This window comes from Amphiprion ocellaris, chromosome 23, assembly GCF_022539595.1.
Source record: "Amphiprion ocellaris isolate individual 3 ecotype Okinawa chromosome 23, ASM2253959v1, whole genome shotgun sequence".
Classification (NCBI taxonomy): Eukaryota; Metazoa; Chordata; class Actinopteri; family Pomacentridae; genus Amphiprion; species Amphiprion ocellaris.
Genome location: NC_072788.1, coordinates 15,593,632 through 15,613,654, shown reverse-complemented (window position 1 = coordinate 15,613,654; position 20,023 = coordinate 15,593,632). Strand labels below are relative to the sequence as shown.

General features: G+C 40.8%; 4 protein-coding genes across 4 annotated transcripts in view; 2 read left to right on the top strand and 2 right to left on the bottom strand.

The window, feature by feature from the left end:
- Positions 1-1,805, bottom strand: part of rbpjb (recombination signal binding protein for immunoglobulin kappa J region b) — a 90,338-nt gene extending 88,533 nt beyond the window's left edge. The window contains exon 1 of the mRNA XM_055008044.1: positions 1,665-1,805. The gene's annotated coding sequence lies outside the window, so the exon portion shown is untranslated. The remainder of the gene's footprint in view (positions 1-1,664) is intronic.
- Positions 34-7,726, top strand: man2b2 (mannosidase, alpha, class 2B, member 2). Its single transcript, XM_023277303.3, has 19 exons — positions 34-271; positions 350-496; positions 1,490-1,595; positions 1,677-1,849; positions 1,983-2,098; positions 2,267-2,444; positions 2,646-2,844; positions 2,935-3,125; positions 4,013-4,190; positions 4,459-4,598; positions 4,888-5,165; positions 5,288-5,479; positions 5,562-5,805; positions 5,891-6,001; positions 6,081-6,273; positions 6,617-6,763; positions 6,885-6,997; positions 7,106-7,223; positions 7,411-7,726. Exons 1-19 carry the CDS (start codon positions 137-139, stop codon positions 7,512-7,514), a joined length of 3,063 nt encoding a protein of 1,020 aa, XP_023133071.2. The 5' UTR covers positions 34-136; the 3' UTR covers positions 7,515-7,726.
- Positions 7,727-9,272: 1,546 nt separating this feature from the next.
- Positions 9,273-14,492, top strand: si:dkey-19b23.7 (uncharacterized). Its single transcript, XM_055008045.1, has 8 exons — positions 9,273-9,469; positions 9,792-9,863; positions 9,949-10,020; positions 10,948-11,147; positions 11,642-11,705; positions 11,834-11,999; positions 12,224-12,421; positions 12,588-14,492. Exons 1-8 carry the CDS (start codon positions 9,455-9,457, stop codon positions 12,698-12,700), a joined length of 900 nt encoding a protein of 299 aa, XP_054864020.1. The 5' UTR covers positions 9,273-9,454; the 3' UTR covers positions 12,701-14,492.
- Positions 13,298-18,368, bottom strand: si:dkey-19b23.8 (low density lipoprotein receptor adapter protein 1). The gene is made up of 3 exons (XM_023277308.3): positions 18,092-18,368; positions 15,585-16,319; positions 13,298-15,090 (listed from the first exon to the last, which is right to left on the bottom strand). Exons 1-3 carry the CDS (start codon positions 18,105-18,107, stop codon positions 15,005-15,007), a joined length of 837 nt encoding a protein of 278 aa, XP_023133076.1. The 5' UTR covers positions 18,108-18,368; the 3' UTR covers positions 13,298-15,004.
- Positions 18,369-20,023: the final 1,655 nt, after the last annotated feature.

The following is a 20,023-nucleotide window of genomic DNA, read 5'->3' as shown; positions in this document are numbered from 1 at the left end:
AAAAATCAAACACAGCTGGTTTGGTCGGTCTGAGCTTCCGTACTGGATGACAGTCACATGCTCCAGGACAACAACAACAACAAGGCAGTCTGGGGGAAATGTTTGAAAGTTGTTTCCTTCTTTGTGAGTTAAAAAGATGAGATTTGTCGCGGTTATCGTGTTTGTTTTTTATTGCCTCCACTTGTATGGAGTGAGAGGGGAAGACAAGCCAATTGAAACATTTGTAATCCCCCACAGTCACATGGATGTAGGCTGGGTGTACACCATTCGGGTAGGACCACAGCTAAAAGTTAAATTATGCTAAATATGTGTGTTCTTCATTCTAAATACGAGTGTGTATTTTCCATAGGAGAGTATGCATGCCTATGCATCCAATGTGTACACCAGTGTGACTGAGGAGCTGTCAAAGGCTAAAGACCGCAGGTTCATTGCTGTGGAGCAGGAGTTCTTTCGACTGTGGTGGGATACTGTAGCCTCAGATTCCCATAAGAAGCAAGTAAGAGCACATTATGATGGTCAAATGATCAACACTCTATACTGACATTAAATAATGCAAGATACTCTCAATAAATCACTTTTAAATATGTATTCTTTGAAAGGTCCTATATGGTTTAAATCCATTCCACTAATCCACCTTAACTAGATACCCTCACAGCTTTATGAGACAGTTAGAATTTTATCCTGTTTCAGAGTAGAAATTGTGTAACCAATAGATGCCTGACTAAAAAAGTGCTTAATCTTGCCACCTCAGTCAGAATGAGCAGCTGATCTGCAGTCCACCTGGGTTGCTTACATTGAAGGGCTGCTTCTTCTAACTCAAAAGTGTCTGAGCCACTAGCAGAGCACAACTAATGTTCTGCTGTTGGCTGCAAGACTGAACACAAGAAGAAGTGTTCATGCACTTAATGCATCTGAGAAACTGAAGACACAGTAGATTGCTTTTATCTTGAGTCCATTGTCCTCACATCAATATAAATAAATCTTAGTGTCGAGTGGCTAATGTCACTATTATCTTTTTTCATGTATGCACAAATCAGAGCTCTGAGGAAATTGCAATACTAAAGGGCAATCGGACATGGTGGGAACCTTAAGATGTATTTGAGACCCATAAACAAGGACTGGGTGACCTTTTATACTTAAACGCAGGCTTGTCACCTCTTGACATCTGTTTGCTTCTCTCCTGCACTCTGTGCTCACATATACTGCATTTTAATACAGCTGCATAAAATGCTACAGACACTGAAACAACCCAATTCTAACAGTGCTAAAACTGAGGTTACACAGTCACGGTGAAAGGAATTTTTTTAAAGAAGTTTTCGGTGGAAAGTTGAAAGACATGCTGGGGACATGTGGGACTTTGGTCAGTTTGTTCAAAAGAGGCACAATATGGACCCTTTAAAATGATACTGCATTTTTACATTTTTGATGAGCAGAGACTTGTTCTTCTTGTGAACACTAAAGTGATCTTTATTTGTAAATGCCTCTCTAGGTACGACAGCTGGTGAAAGAAGGTCGACTTGAGTTCATCATTGGAGGCCAAGTGATGCATGATGAGGCTGTGACTGACCTTAATGATGAGATCTTACAGATGACTGGTAACGCACACTGCCTGATCATTTATTCCTGAGTTGCAGCAATGACTTGGGTAGTAATCCAAACCCTACCTGCTGTTTCAGAGGGCCATGGTTTCTTATACGAGACATTTGGGGTGCGTCCTCAGTTCTCCTGGCATGTAGATCCATTTGGAGCTTCTGCCACCACACCGGTCCTGTTTGCCCTCTCTGGGTTCAATGCACACCTCATCTCGCGCATCGATTACGACCTTAAAGACAGCATGCAGAAAAACAAGGTATCAGTTCATACCTGAGTCAAAATACTACTACTGTGATGACCACTACTGCGTTGCATGAATAATTCTTTTCACAGCTGTTCATACACATTCTAATAGTCTCCTCACGCTGTTCAACTATTCTCTAATACAGAAACTACAGTTTGTATGGCGAGGCTCTCCTTCTTTGAAAGTGCAGCAAGAAATCTTCACTCACACTATGGACCAGTTTAGCTACTGCACTCCATCCCACCTGCCTTTCTCCAACAGGTGGTTTCATATTTACACTCTGTACTGCTTTGTGTAATGTTCAAGAAGAACGTACATTTACTGAATTGGTACAAGACCACACAAAACTTCCTTACACTGGATATTAAAATAAATTGTCAATTTTACTTGAGTAGACCATGACTAGAACATGCTGTTCTTACATATCAGGTCTGGTTTCTATTGGAATGGAGTTGCCTTGTTCCCGGACCCACCAAAAGATGGAGTCTATCCTAACATGAGCCTGCCTGTCACCAAGGAGACAGTACAAGCCTACGCTAGAACCATGGTGGAGAACATCAAGCAGAGGGCTGCATGGTTTAGGACTAATCATGTGCTCTGGCCATGGGTGAGTAAATAAACATGTCATACTTCCCTTCTGAGTCAAATCCAGTTGAGTAATTCTGTTTCTGGTTGTGTTTTGGAAGAAATGTGGAAGGTAGTTTTGTGGAATGGATTTGCTTTTGAGATGCATATTTTCAGGTCCAGGTAGAGGCAAACTGTATTTATTTCTATTGCTTAAAATTTTAATTCAGGGACTGTTTTTCAGGGCTGCGACAAACAGTTCTACAACTCATCAGTGCAATTTAACAACATGGATCCTCTAATGAAGTACATCAACCAGAACAGCAAAGAGTTTGGGGTGACAGTTCAGTATGCCACTCTAAGTGAATATTTTCAAGCCATCCACAAATCAAATCTTGCCTGGGAGGTTCGTGGGAGTGAAGATTTCCTGCCATATTCAGTTGGTGAGAAATCAACACCCTAACACAAAAATTAACAACATTAATAATGATTATCATCATAATCTACATTTGCAAATGTGCTCTGTTTCCTAGACACCAACCAGGCAATGACGGGGTTTTATGCCTCCAGAAATGTCCTGAAAGGAGTGGCTCGACAGGCCAGTTCCAAGCTGCATGCAGCGGAGACTCTGTTCACTCGGTACCGAATCAGCTTCCCGGATGGACCTGTGGCTAAAGACTGGGCCCTGGGCAAACTCCGATCTCTACGCTGGGCTGTCTCTGAGGTAATCTGCCAAGATATTCAACTTCTTCATCTGAAAAGTAATAAAATAGAGCAAACAAACGAAAAACTAAGTTTAAATATATAATGAAGAACAGATGAGGTGAAAATGCCAAAAACAGTAAGATTTAATGCAACCATAAAACCTACCAGCTGATTTGAAAAGAAGGTTACCTTTTTAAAAAAATCACCAAAACTACACAATTTATCAGAGCCAGAAACTGTAAAAACAGGAGGAGCATGGTTCATAAACTACTCAGCTGTGTCGTGTCATTCCATTGCAAAACTTGACCAAATCTAAGCTTCAACTTGTGATATTTCTTCAAAGTCACTTTACTGTACATGTCTTATTTTAAAATTTGTTTGCAAAATTGTTGGCAAATAGTTGAAAAATCTAGCATTCCTCAGCTCAACTTTTGAGTCATTAGGTAATCTGCCGCTACCAACAGTCATGCGGCAAATGTTCATAAACATTTTTGATGAACTGGGTTGAACTGCAGGCTGTGTTTATACAGAGCAGAAAGGAAACAAGTATGGAAACAAATGAAATAAGAAAAACATAAAAAGGAATGTAGTGAAATATAAATGATGCCCAAAGCTACTCTTTATTCCAGTACCAGTATCACCTATGGAGGCATGTGGAAAAATGTTGTACATCTTGATTCCTGGGTTTCCATTTTCATAAAACAAATAACTCAACGTTTGATGTAAACTTCTTTAATGATTTACGGCATTAGAACTTTGCCATAATGACTTTATATTGCAATGAAAAATGTGAGTAAAAGTGTAACTGGCGCAAAAAATACCCACAAACTGCTTGAGGTTCAGAGGGTTAAAAGCTAATGTATTTTTATTTTGATGCAAAATAGTATTTGGTGTGTGTTTGTTTAGGTCCAGCACCATGATGGCATCACTGGCACAGAGTCTCCCAAGGTGGCAGACATGTATTTACAGCATCTCATGCAGGCCATGATGGGAGTGGAGGAGCTTCTAGCTGCACTCTTTCTGCTTCCTCATAACCTTCCCCATAACCTTCCCAGCATCCTTGACATGCGCTACCACATAAAAGGTATGAATTAGAATGCTAATATTGATGCAGATCTGCCCCTCAAATCACAGACTATCATTTATAAATACATGTTGTGTATGGAATTAATGAATGAGACACAACTTTTGTGTGTAAAATGTGCCTCACACCTCAATATCTTTGAACAGCTAGTTCTTGCCCACTGTGTCCAGTCTGTATGCTAAGCTAGGCTAATCACTTCCTCACTCCAGCTCCATATGTAATGACAGTCTTCTCTCATAACTCTCAAAATGTGATTTCTTCATGTCAGGTGATGATCATCAGGCTCTGGAGCAACATGTCATCATCTACAACCCTTTAGCATGGAACATTACCACTATCGTCAACATAACCGTAGCATTCCCAAACACAGCCATTTTTGATGATAATGGACAGCCTGTCCCTGCACAGGTAGGTTTCGTCTGTTTGATCATACAAATAACAAACTGTTTGGATACTGCTATGTTTAAGGCTAATCAAGGTTAATCAACAATGCTAAAAATGTATCTGCAAGTAGAGAGAGACAGTTATATTAGTGTCTACCTTAAGTTGGCAAACATAGATCCTGACACCTGAGTAAATAGATCAGTCAAAAGGTTATCAGATGTCCTTTCTGCTGAGCTAACAAATTTATATCTGTTTCCGTTTTGTGTGAATTACTTTTTAATGCATGGACTATAACCTTGCTTCTCTGTCTTAGATCCAAAAGTCAGCCCAATCCAACACGACCTATGACCTTTTCATCATGGTGGAACTTGGAGGCCTTCAGTACAGAGAATACCTGATTAAGTTCTCCAAGGAGCCATGTTTCAAAAATTTTAAGTGTACCCACACTTATGAAGCTGAAGGGGTTTTGTTTGAGAGACGCAGTGTGAAGGACTGGGTGAAAACAGGGAGGCGGCTTCTGCCTCTTCTGAATGAATGTTACAAGCTCATGTTTGACGAGGACACCAATCTACTGCACAGCATCACGTATCTGTAAGATTTTAAGCATCCTTAATTTGAACACCATTATACTGTACTGTTGTTTCCTATATCTTCTATATCTGATTGTGCGGATCATAAAAATTGCACTTTCTCTTATTCTTTGTCATCAATAGTGAAGATAAAAGGGAAGTAAAGCTAAGTCAGGATTTTTGGGAATACGACGCCAATGGAGATGTAAAAGCAGGGCCCATCTCTGATAACTACTTCTTCAGTGCTAATGGTTCAGCCGTGCGGGCCTACAAGGCAGTGGAAATGGAAATTATCCCTGGAAAGATTGTTACTGATATCAGGCAATACTTTTACAGGTGGGTAAAAGTAAACTGTTGTTTTGCTTTATGTATCTATCCCAGAATTTTTTACTTACATCTGACATGTTCTATTTTCTAGAGAGGAAAGTGATAAAGACTACGCCTACTCAATCACCACCCGTGTCCCAGAATGCTTCGGGGCCAGAATGCTATGTCATCGGCTGGAGCAGACCTACTCGCTGGGCCCACTACTTCTCAACACAGAGGTTGTCCTGAGAACCAGCTCCTCTTTGAACAACAACAAGACCCTGTACACAGACGACAATGGCTACCAGATGATGAAGAGGACTTTCAGGAAATTTGCTAATAACACTTTAGCAAGAGTAGGTCCTTAGATAAACTGGGATCTTGGCATTTACATGAAAATGTATTGGTATTGTGTAGGATAAACTATGTATAATTTTGTAGAACTACTTCCCCATGGTTCGGACAGCCTACCTTGAGGATGACCTCAGCAGACTGGTCCTCCACAGCGACAGAGCTCACGGTGTGTCCAGCCAAGCCAACGGACAACTAGAGGTACCAAAAAAACCACACAAATACATTGACTCAGCATCTTTTACAAAGGCACACCTTAACATTCCGTGTTTCACCCCAGGTCATGCTTCATCGGCGTCTTTGGAATAACTTGCCCTGGAACCTCGGCTACAATCTGACTCTAAATGATAGCTCGGTTGTGAGTCCCACCCTGTGGATGATGCTGGGCTCCATAAGGGCCACCTCCAAGCTATACCAAAGGGAGGCAATAGAGCTGCAGCACAGACCTGTCATCATGCCTATAGACCAGCCACGTAAGTGCTTAATTTTTAGGGTACGGAAAAATATTAAAACTCTTTTAGCAGGTGTAAATTTGTTGAACCAGCAATGGCAAAAACATGAAAAGGGGTCACATTATAAATGCTAGAAGCTGCAGATGCTGGGTAAACATGGGCTATACATGAAAGTAAAATGAAAGTGCAAGGTATAAAACTAATATATTAACTTATACTTAGAAGTCACCATCTTAAACTATTCAACATTTACTAAGAAGGCAGCATATAGAGACTCTTGGCTTTTGATTTTTAACACTCATACCACCATATAACAGCTTTACCTTTTGTATTAGTCGACAAAACTTCCCAATTGTATACGCAGAGAGGCCCTGGCAGGAGATGGAGCCCCAAAGTAATTCTCCAGTGCGCTCAGTCGTTCTGCCGCCCAACCTCCACCTGCTCAGCCTGAGTATCCCGGGATGGAACTACAGCTCTAATCACGATGTTCACCTCAGCCACATACATTCAGGTTCACTCTGAAAGATAATGTTCACACACAACTCTTGCTGATTTTTCACAGGGAATTTTGAATTCTACTGCTTGTGCATGGGATTCAGTTGTGTAATTAGTTTTTTGAATGGCATATGCAGGTAAGGATTTGCACTCAGAGCCAGACTATGATCGGGTCCTGTTAAGAATCATGCATCTCTTTGAGGAGGGAGAAGACCCTGAGCTTTCAAAGCCAGTCACTATAAACTTAAAGGTACTGATAACAAATGATAGTTAATTTTGACATATTACTTTTACAGCTTGGATTTTTATGTTTTTAAAATAGAAATCACATGTTCATTTTAATTGTCAATGTTAACAGGATGCTCTGCGGGGCATAGGGGAAGTGAGAGTGCTGGAGGAGCGTTCACTCACAGGAACCTGGAATATCACCAGTCTGCAGAGGTGGAAGTGGAAAACTGCAGATAACTTACAAACAGGTGATAAAACAACAAAGCAAACACTATTAGGACTGATGTGTCTTCTGATTATGTGCAATTACAATAATGCTACGTCACTTTTTAATGAACTGCATGCTTAAAAAAAAAGATTTGCAGTTATAAATCCATAAGGCAAAATGGTAGCTTCATCCCTTCACCGTTGTTTTTGCTTTTTCTCCTCTTTTAGAGAATGAACGGTGTCAGAGGTGTCATGATGAAGAGTCCAATGTGACCATCTATCCCAAAGAGATCAGGACTTTCTTTGTTCACTTCAGCTCCACAAACTCTTAGACTCAACTGTCTTTTCTCTTCTGTGAGGACTGCCGATCTTTAGACAAAATATGACCATGCTTTTAAAGATTTGATCCTTTGCTATACTGCTAATTGATGCTGATTTTGCACATTTTGTTGATTTGTGAGGAAGCGCTATTGTGTTGATTGAAATGTAAACTTCACAAGTCTCCGTTGACTCTAACAGAATAAAGTGATTACATTTGTTAAAATCTTTGTGTCAAATTTCTCACTTCACTCTCATTTGCAAATGATGTAAAGTTGGTAATGTCTATAATTGGTAGTACAGATGACATATCCAAAAACTACACAAAGTTGAACCCATTTAAGTGTCAGTATTGTATTTGCATAAGTGTCCTTAACCAAGTAAAAGCAGACCTTTCTTAAAATCAGTTTCCTACTTGTCCTGTAACCACAGAGGAGATTTTAGACCAGATCACTCTGACAAAGAGAGAAATTAAAGCAAACAGTTTCCAGATTTCCTTTTTGTGTACATAATGCGAAAATGATACATCCAACTTACACGATTTACATGTTCGGTTTTAGAACAGAATCCAAAAATGAAGCTAAAGGCAGAAGATGATTTGTCTATCTTAGCACAAAGACAACGGGTAAATTAATATTGGTTTGTCCAAAGGTTAAAAAAAAAAGTATAGCAGCTTTTAATGCTGTTAACACAATATTGTCTTTTGTTACATGCAAATGTAAAACAAAACTTTTCAGCTTTACAGAAAAGTCACAACTATGCTACAAATTTATGGCTATATGCTAAAGAGCCAGGAGGTTAATAATTTAGCTTAGCATAAAGACAACAAGAGCAAACCGCTAGAATGGCTTTGCCCACCAAATAAAGAGAAAAAATAGTACAGCAGCTCCTGAACTAGATTTACCATGTTACAGCTGTTTGTTCAATTGAAATTTAAACAATATATGGCTACATGCCAACCTTAGGGATCAGGAGATAATTAGCTTTTACAGAAAGACAATATAGGCAAACTAATAATGTGGTTTTGGTCTTTTTGTAATGTTTCAAAAATTACAGCAGGTTTAAATAGCTTAAACATGGCATATTTGTTAGTTTAATTAAAATGTTAAATCATAAAGTTAGAGCTTTATCGAGAGTTCTTTGAAGTCAAAGATATGCTAATAATTTATGGCTATATGCTAAGCTAAGGAGCCAGGAGATGATTAGCTTATTTTAGGACAAAGACGACAGACGAAAACCCCTAGTCTCTTTTTAAAAAATGTACAGCAGCTCTCTAATTACCTTCCACATATAAAATTGTCTATTCAATCCAAATATCCGAATATAACACTGTTAAAGTGAGAAGTTACAGCTTTACAGAGTTGGCTTCAGTTACCAGTATGCTAAGACTTTATGCTGAAATGCTAAGCTAATGTCTTCCAGCCTAAACCTTTATTCTTAGCACACTGATATGACAGTAGTATGAACTTTCTTATCGAACACTCAGGAAATATTGAGTCAATATATTCCAAAATGTTTAACTACTGCTTTAAATATTGAAGCTAAAATGCTGTGTGTTTGGTGTTAGATACTGGTGTTAGACTGGCTAAAAATGAGCTAGCTTTTAGCAAACAGTGTCAAGTTACCTGGTTGAAAAGCGAAGGTTTTGCTCCATTTACAGCCCAAAACAGAACACGGCATCATCGCTTGTTTGGAAAGCTACAGCTAGACTGCAGTCTGCCGATATGGCCGCTAGAGGGCTTCACATCCACATTAACTTCATGCTACAGCCGACAGAGAATAAACCAAAAGGCAACACCCGACGAGAGCAAAACCTGCCGTGTGCATCACCGTGGCAGTTCACCGGAAAATCACGGTAACCAGCAGAATATACGATTTTAATGTTGGCATGCAGCAGCTCATAACACGCCATGATCGCCTATGAGGGAGACGACACTGTGCAATTTGGTAAAAGATGAGCAATGCTAGTGTAAGTGCTGCTTCTCTCATAATGTGTTTGTGAATTAAGATCGGAACCGACGTTTTTAGAGCAACTGGATGCATTTTGCTGCACGTAATGTGATGTTTGCTCTCAGTCTTTGCTATGGTCCTCTTTTTGCATCATCTATTATAACGAATGGAGTCGTTATTATCGACGGATGCTGAGGAGGCGTTGCATGTGTTGCTAGGATACTAGACTGGGCGGGTGCTGATGGGTTCAGTTCCCTAAGGTGCTGCAGGATAATATTAGATGCTGTCATTTTTCTTGCTTTGTATATTAATATGTTTCATCTCTATGTGTGTATGTGTAGAAACGAGAGAGGGAGCAGAAGAGGAAACTGCAGCACTTTCTGAGTGATCTGGCTTTACTTGGATCACTGCAGGTTTGACAGCACGCACAGTGCATGAACAGAAATGTCAAACACAGCTCGCTAAAGTATCCTTCTGAAAACATTGTTTCCCCTGCAGGGTTTTAAATACTTCCAGCCGTGGCTAAGGGGGAAAGAGGAGCTGCTGCTGACAGTCGTCAATGAGGATCTGGTCAGTTTCTGTCTACAAAATGTGCGATTATGTGTATAAAACAGACACAAGTCTCCACAGATGTCAAAATAATGGAATAATTCTTACCATTCCTGACAAAAATGTTGCAGCAGAAAGACATGTTGAACAGATTTTTAACCCGTGAGACTTTCCTCAAAAGTCAGCATATGGAATAAATGCCATGTCATTCTCTGTTCATACTGTGTTTTCTTTACTGCAGCGTTCCTTGTCTGTGTAGATTCCCAGTCAGGTTCATTGCAATCCTAAGAGCTTCAGTAGAAGACAACTGGATTTCTGTTTCTTGTTCTTGAAGATGTTTAGCCTCTCTTTCAAACAGTTCCCACAGATCTAACAGACTGATGGGAATCCCAGGTATATACTGTCATGCACGAATCACATTGCAACTCAAGACTCACATGCCTTAAATGGTTGTGAAACTGCCAGGTGAGGGATGACTCAAGGTGTTAATGGTGGTAAAACTCTCTGGGACACTCCATTGAATGTTCACATTCTGGACAAACAAGACAGATAGTTCAAAAGATGATTGAAGGAAGCCATTTGTGTTAGACTGAAACAGCCATCTCTAAATAGAGGAGGGAGTCTACAGCACCACTTATCAATTATTTATAATGGGTTCTTGAGATTCACCCCCAGACAGTTTCACCACACTTAACCCCTTTAGTCATCCCTCACTTGGCAGTTTCATAGCCTTTCACGTCTCATTTAGGTGAACCTTGGGTAGTTCATGGTTCATTAGCCATGGCATTAGGGGGTGACATCATATTCCTGGTCCTTGGATGAGAGGTAAAATGCCTTCCAGAAACAAAAAGAAGTCCACTCGTTATCTACTGAAGCTCTTTGGACTTGTCTGTTATATTTAAAATCAATAAGTGCTACCATCACCTCCTTTTGTGTCCCACCTTGCAGGGTTGGCGTTCCCCAGGCTTCGTGGTGTCCCGAGCCTCCTCCCACTCCTCCACCAGCAGCTGCAACAGCAGCGATGTCTCCCCCAGCAGCAGCTCTCCCAGTCTGGCCAGCCAGAGCAGCTCCCCCCTGCCTGGGGAGCCTCAGGGCCCACAAGACTCCCAGTCGCACACACATACCAAGACACAGCCACGGATTGCCAGGTGATCAATGTAGTTACATGTAAAAATAGAAACATGGATGTGTTTCAGGGGTAGTTTGTGATACTTGTGACATCTTAAACATTGCAGTGTTTGTATTTGTGATATGTTCAAATCTGAAACAACAGACTTAGATAGTCGCATACTGATTGACATTGAATTGTACATGACATCCTGTCGGTGCTGAACAAAACAAAACAACAGCTAAAGGCTTTCCATTGATGCAGGTAGTGAAGTCAAAGTGGCCTTTCATTATACTGCTTGTATGTTTAAGGCAGTGAACAAGATGCTGTAATGATGCTTTTGATACAATTCACCGAGAGCTGACAATTGATTTGATTCTCTGCTTGTCGGGTAAATATTTTATGTGAATGTCTGTGTATAAACCTACTGACTTCTGGCAGCTTTTAGGCTGTCCTGAATGAATGTATACAGACTAGAAAATAAATGTATCTGCTTGCACACTTACACTGGTTGATTTCTTTCTGTATCCACAGGGAGCCCAGCAGTGAGGAACATCTGCTCCCAGCATCTCCTAGTGAAAGAGAGATAGCAGTACCTGTGAGTACCTGTAACCAACCAGTTCACATTCTTTAAAGTGTTGGACACATTGTCAGAAAGCCACCTCTGCTCTTCTATCATTAACTTGCTCATTCAGTCACATTAAAGTCCATTTTATCCTTAAACAGGAGGTGAACTGCACTTTGTTTTTATTGGCCGGATACGTCAAGTACGGACGCCCGTACGCCTGGATACGCTCCAATCATGAGCGCCTGGTCAACATCGGCGGCACCGATTCGATGGTCAAGGACACGCCCATGAAACTCAAGTCCATCGCAGACTGGCAGACACGAGGTATGGAAACAATGTGTGGAATCCTAACAGGAGAAGGTTATTGTTTGAGTGCACAGATTCAATAATTACAACATTTTCCATGAGCTTAATCAGATGCAGATGTCAGTGCTTGAGTTTGCAGGGATTAGTGTTTAGTGTGGATTTGGTCGGTGGAAAAAAGCTTCATGTGCTTTAGATATAAAATTACTTATATAAACAAAACTCTTCTGTTCTTTTTCTTGCAGGTATTCGTGTGTGGGATATTGTTAGTGAGCTGGTGTGTCTGTGCACTGTTCCCTCTCCCACCAACCCCTTCGCCTTGGACATGCGTTACATCAAAAGTCTTCCCCTTCCTGACCGCTTCCTCGTCACAGGAGCACTTCTCAACTTCCTGGAGATGTATGTGATTTACGGCAACCGGGATGAGTTGCACTATGACAAAGGTGAGGAAATTGTGGAATTCTGCAGGACAGTAAATCACTGTTTTATTAATACACTGATATTATTCACCTTAAAGCCAGCAGGTGATGCTGTTTAGCTACATTATGAAAACATTAGACCTACAGCCTGTAAGTTTGCGTTTTTGATGATTCAGTTCTCTCCTTTCAGTGGCAGAAGAGGTGAAGCCTCTGAGGCGTCTCCATGTTCAGTCCCTGCTGGAGTTACAGCAACTCAGAGAGCGCTCCGGATCCACAGTGCAGGACTCTTCCGGAGAGGAGTGACCGCAATTGTTGGTATACGATCCACATCAGGATGGGGGGAAATTTTACTGCCGTCTCACCAGGTTCAAATGTGTGAAATCTCACCTGGAGGACTTCCTCCAGAAGGATGCGGTTTTAAATTTGATTTGTGTAGCTACGTGTTTTATGGTTTGTTGCAGGAAAACCTGACTCGTGTTAATGTAATGTGTAAACTCTGGGGATTACTGCGTACGCACTGTGCAAATTTATTCGTTTCAAAGCTGCAGTATCCAGACAGAGCTCATTCTGCATCTGGAAGGTAGTCACGTGTATCTGACTTTTTGAAATGTTAAAACACTGGAGAAATGACCCTGGGAAATGAGTCACATGACAGATTAAAAATCCCAGGACCTCACTGAATATCTTGCCCTGCCACCTCTAGACCCTTCAATCGCTCCCTCTCCCACACACACAGTCAAAGACAAGAATTTTGTTTTCTCCTGGCCAAATATAACATTTTTAAACTTGAGCATGGAAGCAGAGTCATCAATCAGGGTCAAAGCTGCACAAGCTAAATCTGGTTGAATATTTGTCTTAACAGCAGTATGAGAACAACATGCATAGACACAAACAAATAAATGCTGTATAAAAAGTTTTAATATTTCATAAAATACATATTTAAATATGTACAATGATATAAAACAGTACATTGATAAAATACATCTTAAAGCAGGCATTAACCCCTTTTCTGAGATGAGGGTTGTGCCATTTGTAATTGAAAAGATACATTGAGCACAAAAATTTAAAATTAACTGAAAAAAAAAAACAAAACCTAGTGGCACATCAGTCACAAAACACTGACACCTTTCCTGTTAAAAAAAGGTGACATTTCTAGCTTACTTTTGGTCAGAAAACACAAAATGAGAAGTTAACGGTAGCTTCAGGGCGTACCACTAATCCTCAAGTCTCTCATTTGTAAACCTTAAGATAGAAATCACCATCATGAGAGCGTGTTATGCAATGCAGCACTTATCAATGCCTATAACCGTCACTTTAAATGGACTTAAGTAGCCAGGGCACCTTTTATGGCTTTGGTGATGTGAAAAAAGCGGAGGGCTCAAGAATTAGAAGCACACTGTAGCAATTAACGACTAGGCTGCTCAACATGCAAAGTCATGGATGGACATGAAGAGGAATTTGGGGCTTTTAAGAAGATTCCCAATCTCAAATTTCCCTCCCAATTGGAATGCAGGTGCATGTCTACGCATTCCTCACAGAGGCTCCACATGGGAACACAGTGTTCCCAGTGTTCGGACACACACAAACAAAAACCCGCAAGTCATGGCAGAGTGTGTTTTTCCACATAAATGCAAAGAACCTCGCTGATGATGGTTGGGATCAGCTTTTTTTTTCCTTGTTTTTTGCAGGAGGTTGCTGTGTAAGTGGAGGGTTTTTTGACCCTGCAAGTTCTGCTGGGGTCTCTTTTTTATTTTATGATGCAGTTGCTGGGCCTTTCACACATTTCATGGAAACTGAGGACCTCTTAAAAAAAAAAAGTTTGTGATTTCTTGAATGGAACTGTGAGATTATTTAATATAGGACTGATTTAAACATGCTCAAAATTTACTGACTGCATTTATGCGCATTACAGACTAAGAATTTTAACTTTACTTTTGTATTATGTGCCTGAATTTTCCACCTATTTTAAATTTGTACATCTAATACCAAGTTAGAGAACACAAGCTTGCTAGTGCCACAGGGTAAAGACTAAAAAAATAAAATAAAATCATGACCTGCCACAAATGTCAGTTAAATAAAAATCAAACTTGAAAAATCCAGACTCTCCTAGTCTTTTTCCAGTTTTGCCTGTGGAATAATTGGCCAACAGCCAGTACTGTCAGTGTCTTTCCAACAGCACGAATTCTTTGGTGGCTTCAGCATCAAGCAGAGTACTATACAAACAAGCCAACCAAAAAGAGACATGGACTTGCCCCAATCCAGTCCTCAAATGGCCTCGTGTCCAGTCAGTCACAAGTCCACACATGTCAGTTGACAGGTGAACAAAGGAAGCTGTCAACAGCATTTTGTGCCGTGTCTGGACGTGACTCTTGAAAAATTCAAGAGACAACTTTGCGGCATCAAAAACCTTCAAGTCCACTGATTACGGCAGCATCCTCTCACAAGCAGTCCTCATACATCCAAATATGGACTTCCCACTTCCCAGTTTCATCCCCTTTTTCCTTCCTTATGCCTTACAATCAGTCCCTCCCTCAGTTCTTTCAGAGCTGACACCCTTGAGGTTGTCATCAGGTTCACGTTGTCCCACATTGTAGTGTTAGGGGGGCTTCAGTTCCAGGTGTCAGAGGCAGATCCTCTTCTGGTGATGGTTCTGAGGGGGCTGCGAGATACAGAGCCTCTCTTCTTCCAGCGAACTGTAAAGAAAAGATGTAAGAGACGTAGGCTTAGCAGCTGCCACTGAAAAGTGAAGACTGGCTGGTGTTTAAAAGTTAATTAAAATAGTGCGAGTGGTTTGTCAGTCTTTACTGTAAAGTGACCTAGTGAGGCTATTCTCTTACTACCACTTACATCAACTGTTGGTTTTCATTACCTTCACTATTGGGCATGAGATCAACACCAAAATTATCATTCTAACCAGCTGCATTATGACTAATAGAGGACAGCATAATAAGGACTATGAATTAGGGGACTTCTACTCCTCTAAAGAGCACTCTGGAACTACAGCATCCTGTTTTCCTTTTGGCAACCTACTCTGCCTGACAAAGCCAAAACAGAACAGAGTCTGACTTTTAGAATTTTCTTAAACATGTATTTTTGGCAATAGATATGTCATTTTTGGGATAAATGGCACCCCAATAAGGATAGCTGGGGCGGTAGGCTTAATTTATAATTTGTACTGATATCTCACCTTTTCCCAGACTGGCAGGCAGCGTTGAGCTCTTCGTGTTAGCATGAGAGTTGGACGATTCCTCAACACGTTTTCCTTTCACCTCTCCGGGCGCAAGCGTGGCTGAGCCGTCCTGCTGCCAGTCGCTCAGCGCCCGCTGGAAGGAATGTGCCAGGCAAGCCGTCATGTCTCGCGCCCGCTCCGCCCGACTGCACCAGAACACCCGACACTGCAGTTGCTGCCCATGATGTTTACAGATGTACAAGAAGACATTGGGTCGGTTGGCGTCTGCGGCACAGTACGCAATGTCCTGCAGGTACGTCTTAGTGAGCTGCCGTCCTGTGCTCAGTTCCTTAACCTCGACATATCGGGGGCGCACCACAAGAGCGTGATCTTTGCTCAGCTTCTTTCCATTAGCGATACCTTCTAGCAAATGAGTAATAGCATCCTGAGCCTGCTCTCGATCCAGAGAAAAGATTTTCTCCGTGCCCAGGTAGTGGACTTTAAATAAAGGATCGCCATGGGACAAAGACTCTGTTCGGTCACGGCGGAAGCGACGCCGTAACGCAGCAGGAGAGTTCTTCAGGGTCTGCATGAGGTGGAATGTGCTGAGGGACATTGTGTGCTTTAGGCTGGGTTTGGAGGGAATGCTGGTTGAGATGTGACTCCCCGTGGTCGGCTGGTTCTCCTTAGAGCCTCTCCCAATCTTCCACCTTTCTTCTATAAATGGAGCGTAGTTGCATCCACTGTTTTTATCTGAAATTAGGCAGAAAACAGTGACGTCAGCAGATCAACTTCAAAGATGCATGAAGAATCAAGTAAGACAGATGCTTAAGTTTTGTTCAGCACTAAACAAGGTGAAGGAGAGGCTACATCTTGGAAATGGATTGTTATCACACCAATGTTTTCCTTAAATACTAAATAACTTTCAGTGAGAGCAATGTTCGTGAAGTCTAAAGCAGTCACCTCCTTGGAAAAAACATGCATGTCAGCACAGCTTGTACGCAGAGTGGAAAAACAAAAGGCCACCAGACAGGATCAGTTACAAAAGTGACGCATTCAGTGTGAAATATTCATTCACCACAGACAGCGGCCTTTAAATATTTACAAGCAGGTTTGGCTTGGGCTTTGTCCTCAAACCAGTCAACCCTGAAGAGATACACATATACAGCGATACAACTGGAAGAGTGCCAAAATAAAAGGAGATTTCACACAAAAGTGACAGAGAAGTCTTCTTCAACCTCAGCTCAGTGTCATGTATTACAAGCAACCCTCGTAACACCAGATTATGAATTACTGGAGGACTTGAAGGCTTCTGTGACCTTGTTAACTCAAGTATTATGCAACCACATCTGGCCTCCCATTGTCTCCCATCCTACAAACCCACAGAACCGCCTGTTCTCCATTGTGTTACTCCTTATATTTTTTCCTCTTTCTCTTTTCTTGGCTATTCTTTCAACATCCTAGCTCCCTCCTCAGAAGTGAGTTGCAGAGAGAACCACCGACTGTTCTAAGGTGGTGTCCATTGTTAGTCAAACCCCTGTGCAGGAAACAGCTTTGCATCCCCCCCTTTCTGAAATATTTCTCCTACAAACAATGGCATGCTTTAGCGAGTGTGTCACATCACAGAAGAGATACAAATTGACCCACAGCCTAGATTGACTCCAATCATGTACACTTGCACTAGCATGTGTGGGTCACAAACATGCTCAATTAGTGAAACCACAATTTTTGGTTGGAAATGCATGTACACGCACAGATACAAAGTTTGCATGTATCCAAGGCTGCTCACATGCTGGCTTCCCCTGCCACTGGGCACAGAGATTAAATCGATAATTCAAATTTTCATCAAAGTGAGACCGAAGGTGTAATTAAAATAACTAAATGTAATCTGAATGAATAGCTCTCCTTTTTTGTGGCATGTGCAAACAGCTGTCACATGCAAACAGTTCCTGTTCAGAGCCTTGGGAAGTTGACAGAACATTTATATTTCCCTCATACTTTAGTGCTATAGAACAGCTAGACATGATGATATATTCACAATATGTGGCAAACTAAAACACACTCAACATAAAAAGGTAAATAAAAGGTTATACTGGGGGCCAATTCTTCATTTAACATTAGGACTATGGCTCCTCCAATCTTATGGTATTTTTGCAGTAAAGTAAAACGCAAGTGATGGAGCAATAGTCAGTATTTAATTCATATTATGAGCCATTTACTTCAACGCCGAATTAACGACCAATGTCTAGTGATAACGTAAAACTGATCAAAAAAATATTTAGTGGGACAAAAACCATCAGAAAAAGTCAATCAACTTTAAAATTACAGATTTTACAGCGACGTTCTGCGAGGGGCGAAGTGTTGCGTTCTGCAACACTTCGTGGCAAAAAAAACAAAACAAAAACTGCTGTAAACCAGCACAAACCTCTAACATTTCACAGTATACATAGAGAGGAATACACAGTTATATCAAAGTTACGTTTTGTTTTGAAAACAGTAAAGCTGAAGTACAACAGTAAACTCACCTGGCCACAGTTTCATGCAAACGATGTCCTCGTGCACCTCAGGTGAACCGCCGCGTCCCGTGATGTTAGAACCGCACCGAGCAGGTGGAAATGACCAGTACGTTCACATAAAACTGCTCGACTGTGAGTGAAGACAAACGTTAAACCGAACCGTCGGCGTGGATAAACTTCTCTAACTCGCTCCTCTCTCGGTTGTGTGCTCGGGGCTCCGCGGTGAGACGGTTAACGAACAGACGGAGTGTCGCTCTGCTTTCCTTTCTCTGCTTGTTTGAGTGAATCACGGAGCTCGTGGGACGAGCGTTTTAAACAGCGCAGGCGCGGCCTCGTCACACACACGTGGACGAGCACTTGCGTCTGATCAGTGAGGAGGCTGGTTTCAGTGAGAGCAGAGGGAGGGCTGCAGGGTGAAAGTGTTGATTTACCACACAACAGGGATTTACAGGACATGGCAGGATGGGCAATGATTGAACTATCTTTGTTCTCTTACTGGCATTAAGGGTTTAAGCAAGATTTATGACACAGCATATTCCTTATGTACATATTTACAAACATATCATAGGTTTATTAGTTTTCTCTCCAAATAGCTTTAAGATTGGAAGAATCCTTGTGTAACACCAGTGGTTGAAAGCAATTAGGTACATTTATATAAGAACTGTATTCAAGTATAAAATTGGGATACTTTACTTGAATTCACTGGCATAGATTTTGGTGGGGTTGTAGGGAATATGCTAGTATTTACAACACATGCATTTGTCCCCCCAAAATATAAACACAGAAGAACCAGTAGATTCTAACATTACTAACAGACACAACACCACAGGAGTTTACAGGCCGTTTCAATCTCTTTAGGGAATTTTTTAAAAGTACCTACTTCAGGTTAGGCCCTGAAAAACTGCTTTGCAAGTCTTGGTTTAATCCGGTTAAACCTAGAGAGGACAACAAGCGTCATTTTTGTCCCCTCTCCTCATTGAGTAGCAGTCTTCTAATCTCAAACATCACAATCAGCCATGTAAAAATTCACCATCTAGGGTAACATAACAGCCGCCCATTGTTCTATTTCCTGTGAGCTCACAGAACTGAAGTTTAGTCCACTGAATACCATTTGTCATTATTTTGGTGTACTGAATAATGTAATTAGATCATTCTAGTTTCTAAGACCTTTCTAAATTCATCTGAATTTTGTGTTTTCTTTTGCATAAATAAAGATTTTTGAAGCATAAGTTGATTCAGAAAAGACACAAATTAGTGCATAACAGTCTACCACAAGGCAGGAAGTTAATATTTGACACTCAAAATTTCCCGTGGGTGAGGACCCAAACACCACCTGCTCCCATAGCGAAATGACTGTACCATTTCAGCAAAGAGAAGTTCTCTAGATACAATATTGTCTCTCATTTTTACATGCATTTTGGAAAAAAAATATTCACTTCTGTACATTTCAACACTAACTGACCCAAAAAAGTAGGATCAGTTTTACAGAATACTATTTATTTATTACAAACTAATCTTATTATTTGATATGATCTGATCATTTTGGAGAAATTATAGTGAAGCAGCATGCCTAAAAAACAAACAAGGCCTTTTCTAAACCAGTCAATAGTGTCTGCAGTTTTTTTTAATTGAAAGAAATGTTGACTACCACCCATTTTCATTGCAGATCACAAGGTCATTTTTTCCCATTTGTTTTGTCCAAACCTTAGTTCACTCAATTTACAGTATACACTATGTAGGAGAGAGAAACTGAGCAAGAACCAACACCTTTTTGTCATTGTTTGTTTTTTTAAATTACTGAAATATATGATAGATGGTCACAATTAATAGACAAATTCTCATAGCACCAACTAAGACATTTTGTGAAAACACATTAAAAAATATCTATCTTTCTATCAATGAAAATATTTACAAATGTAGATTATTTCTGATAATCATTGT

Coding starts and splice junctions, on each gene's coding strand:
- man2b2 (XM_023277303.3), top strand. CDS start 137: ATGAGATTTGTCGCGGTTATCGTGTTTGTTTTTTATTGCCTCCACTTG. Junction 6,274..6,616: donor CATGCCTATAGACCAGCCAC/GTAAGTGCTTAA, acceptor TTGTATACGCAG/AGAGGCCCTGGCAGGAGATG. Junction 7,224..7,410: donor TGCAGATAACTTACAAACAG/GTGATAAAACAA, acceptor CTCCTCTTTTAG/AGAATGAACGGTGTCAGAGG.
- si:dkey-19b23.7 (XM_055008045.1), top strand. Junction 11,148..11,641: donor ACACAGCCACGGATTGCCAG/GTGATCAATGTA, acceptor CTGTATCCACAG/GGAGCCCAGCAGTGAGGAAC. Junction 12,000..12,223: donor CGCAGACTGGCAGACACGAG/GTATGGAAACAA, acceptor TTTTTCTTGCAG/GTATTCGTGTGTGGGATATT.
- si:dkey-19b23.8 (XM_023277308.3), bottom strand. Junction 15,091..15,584: donor GCCTGCCAGTCTGGGAAAAG/GTGAGATATCAG, acceptor TTTTCTTTACAG/TTCGCTGGAAGAAGAGAGGC.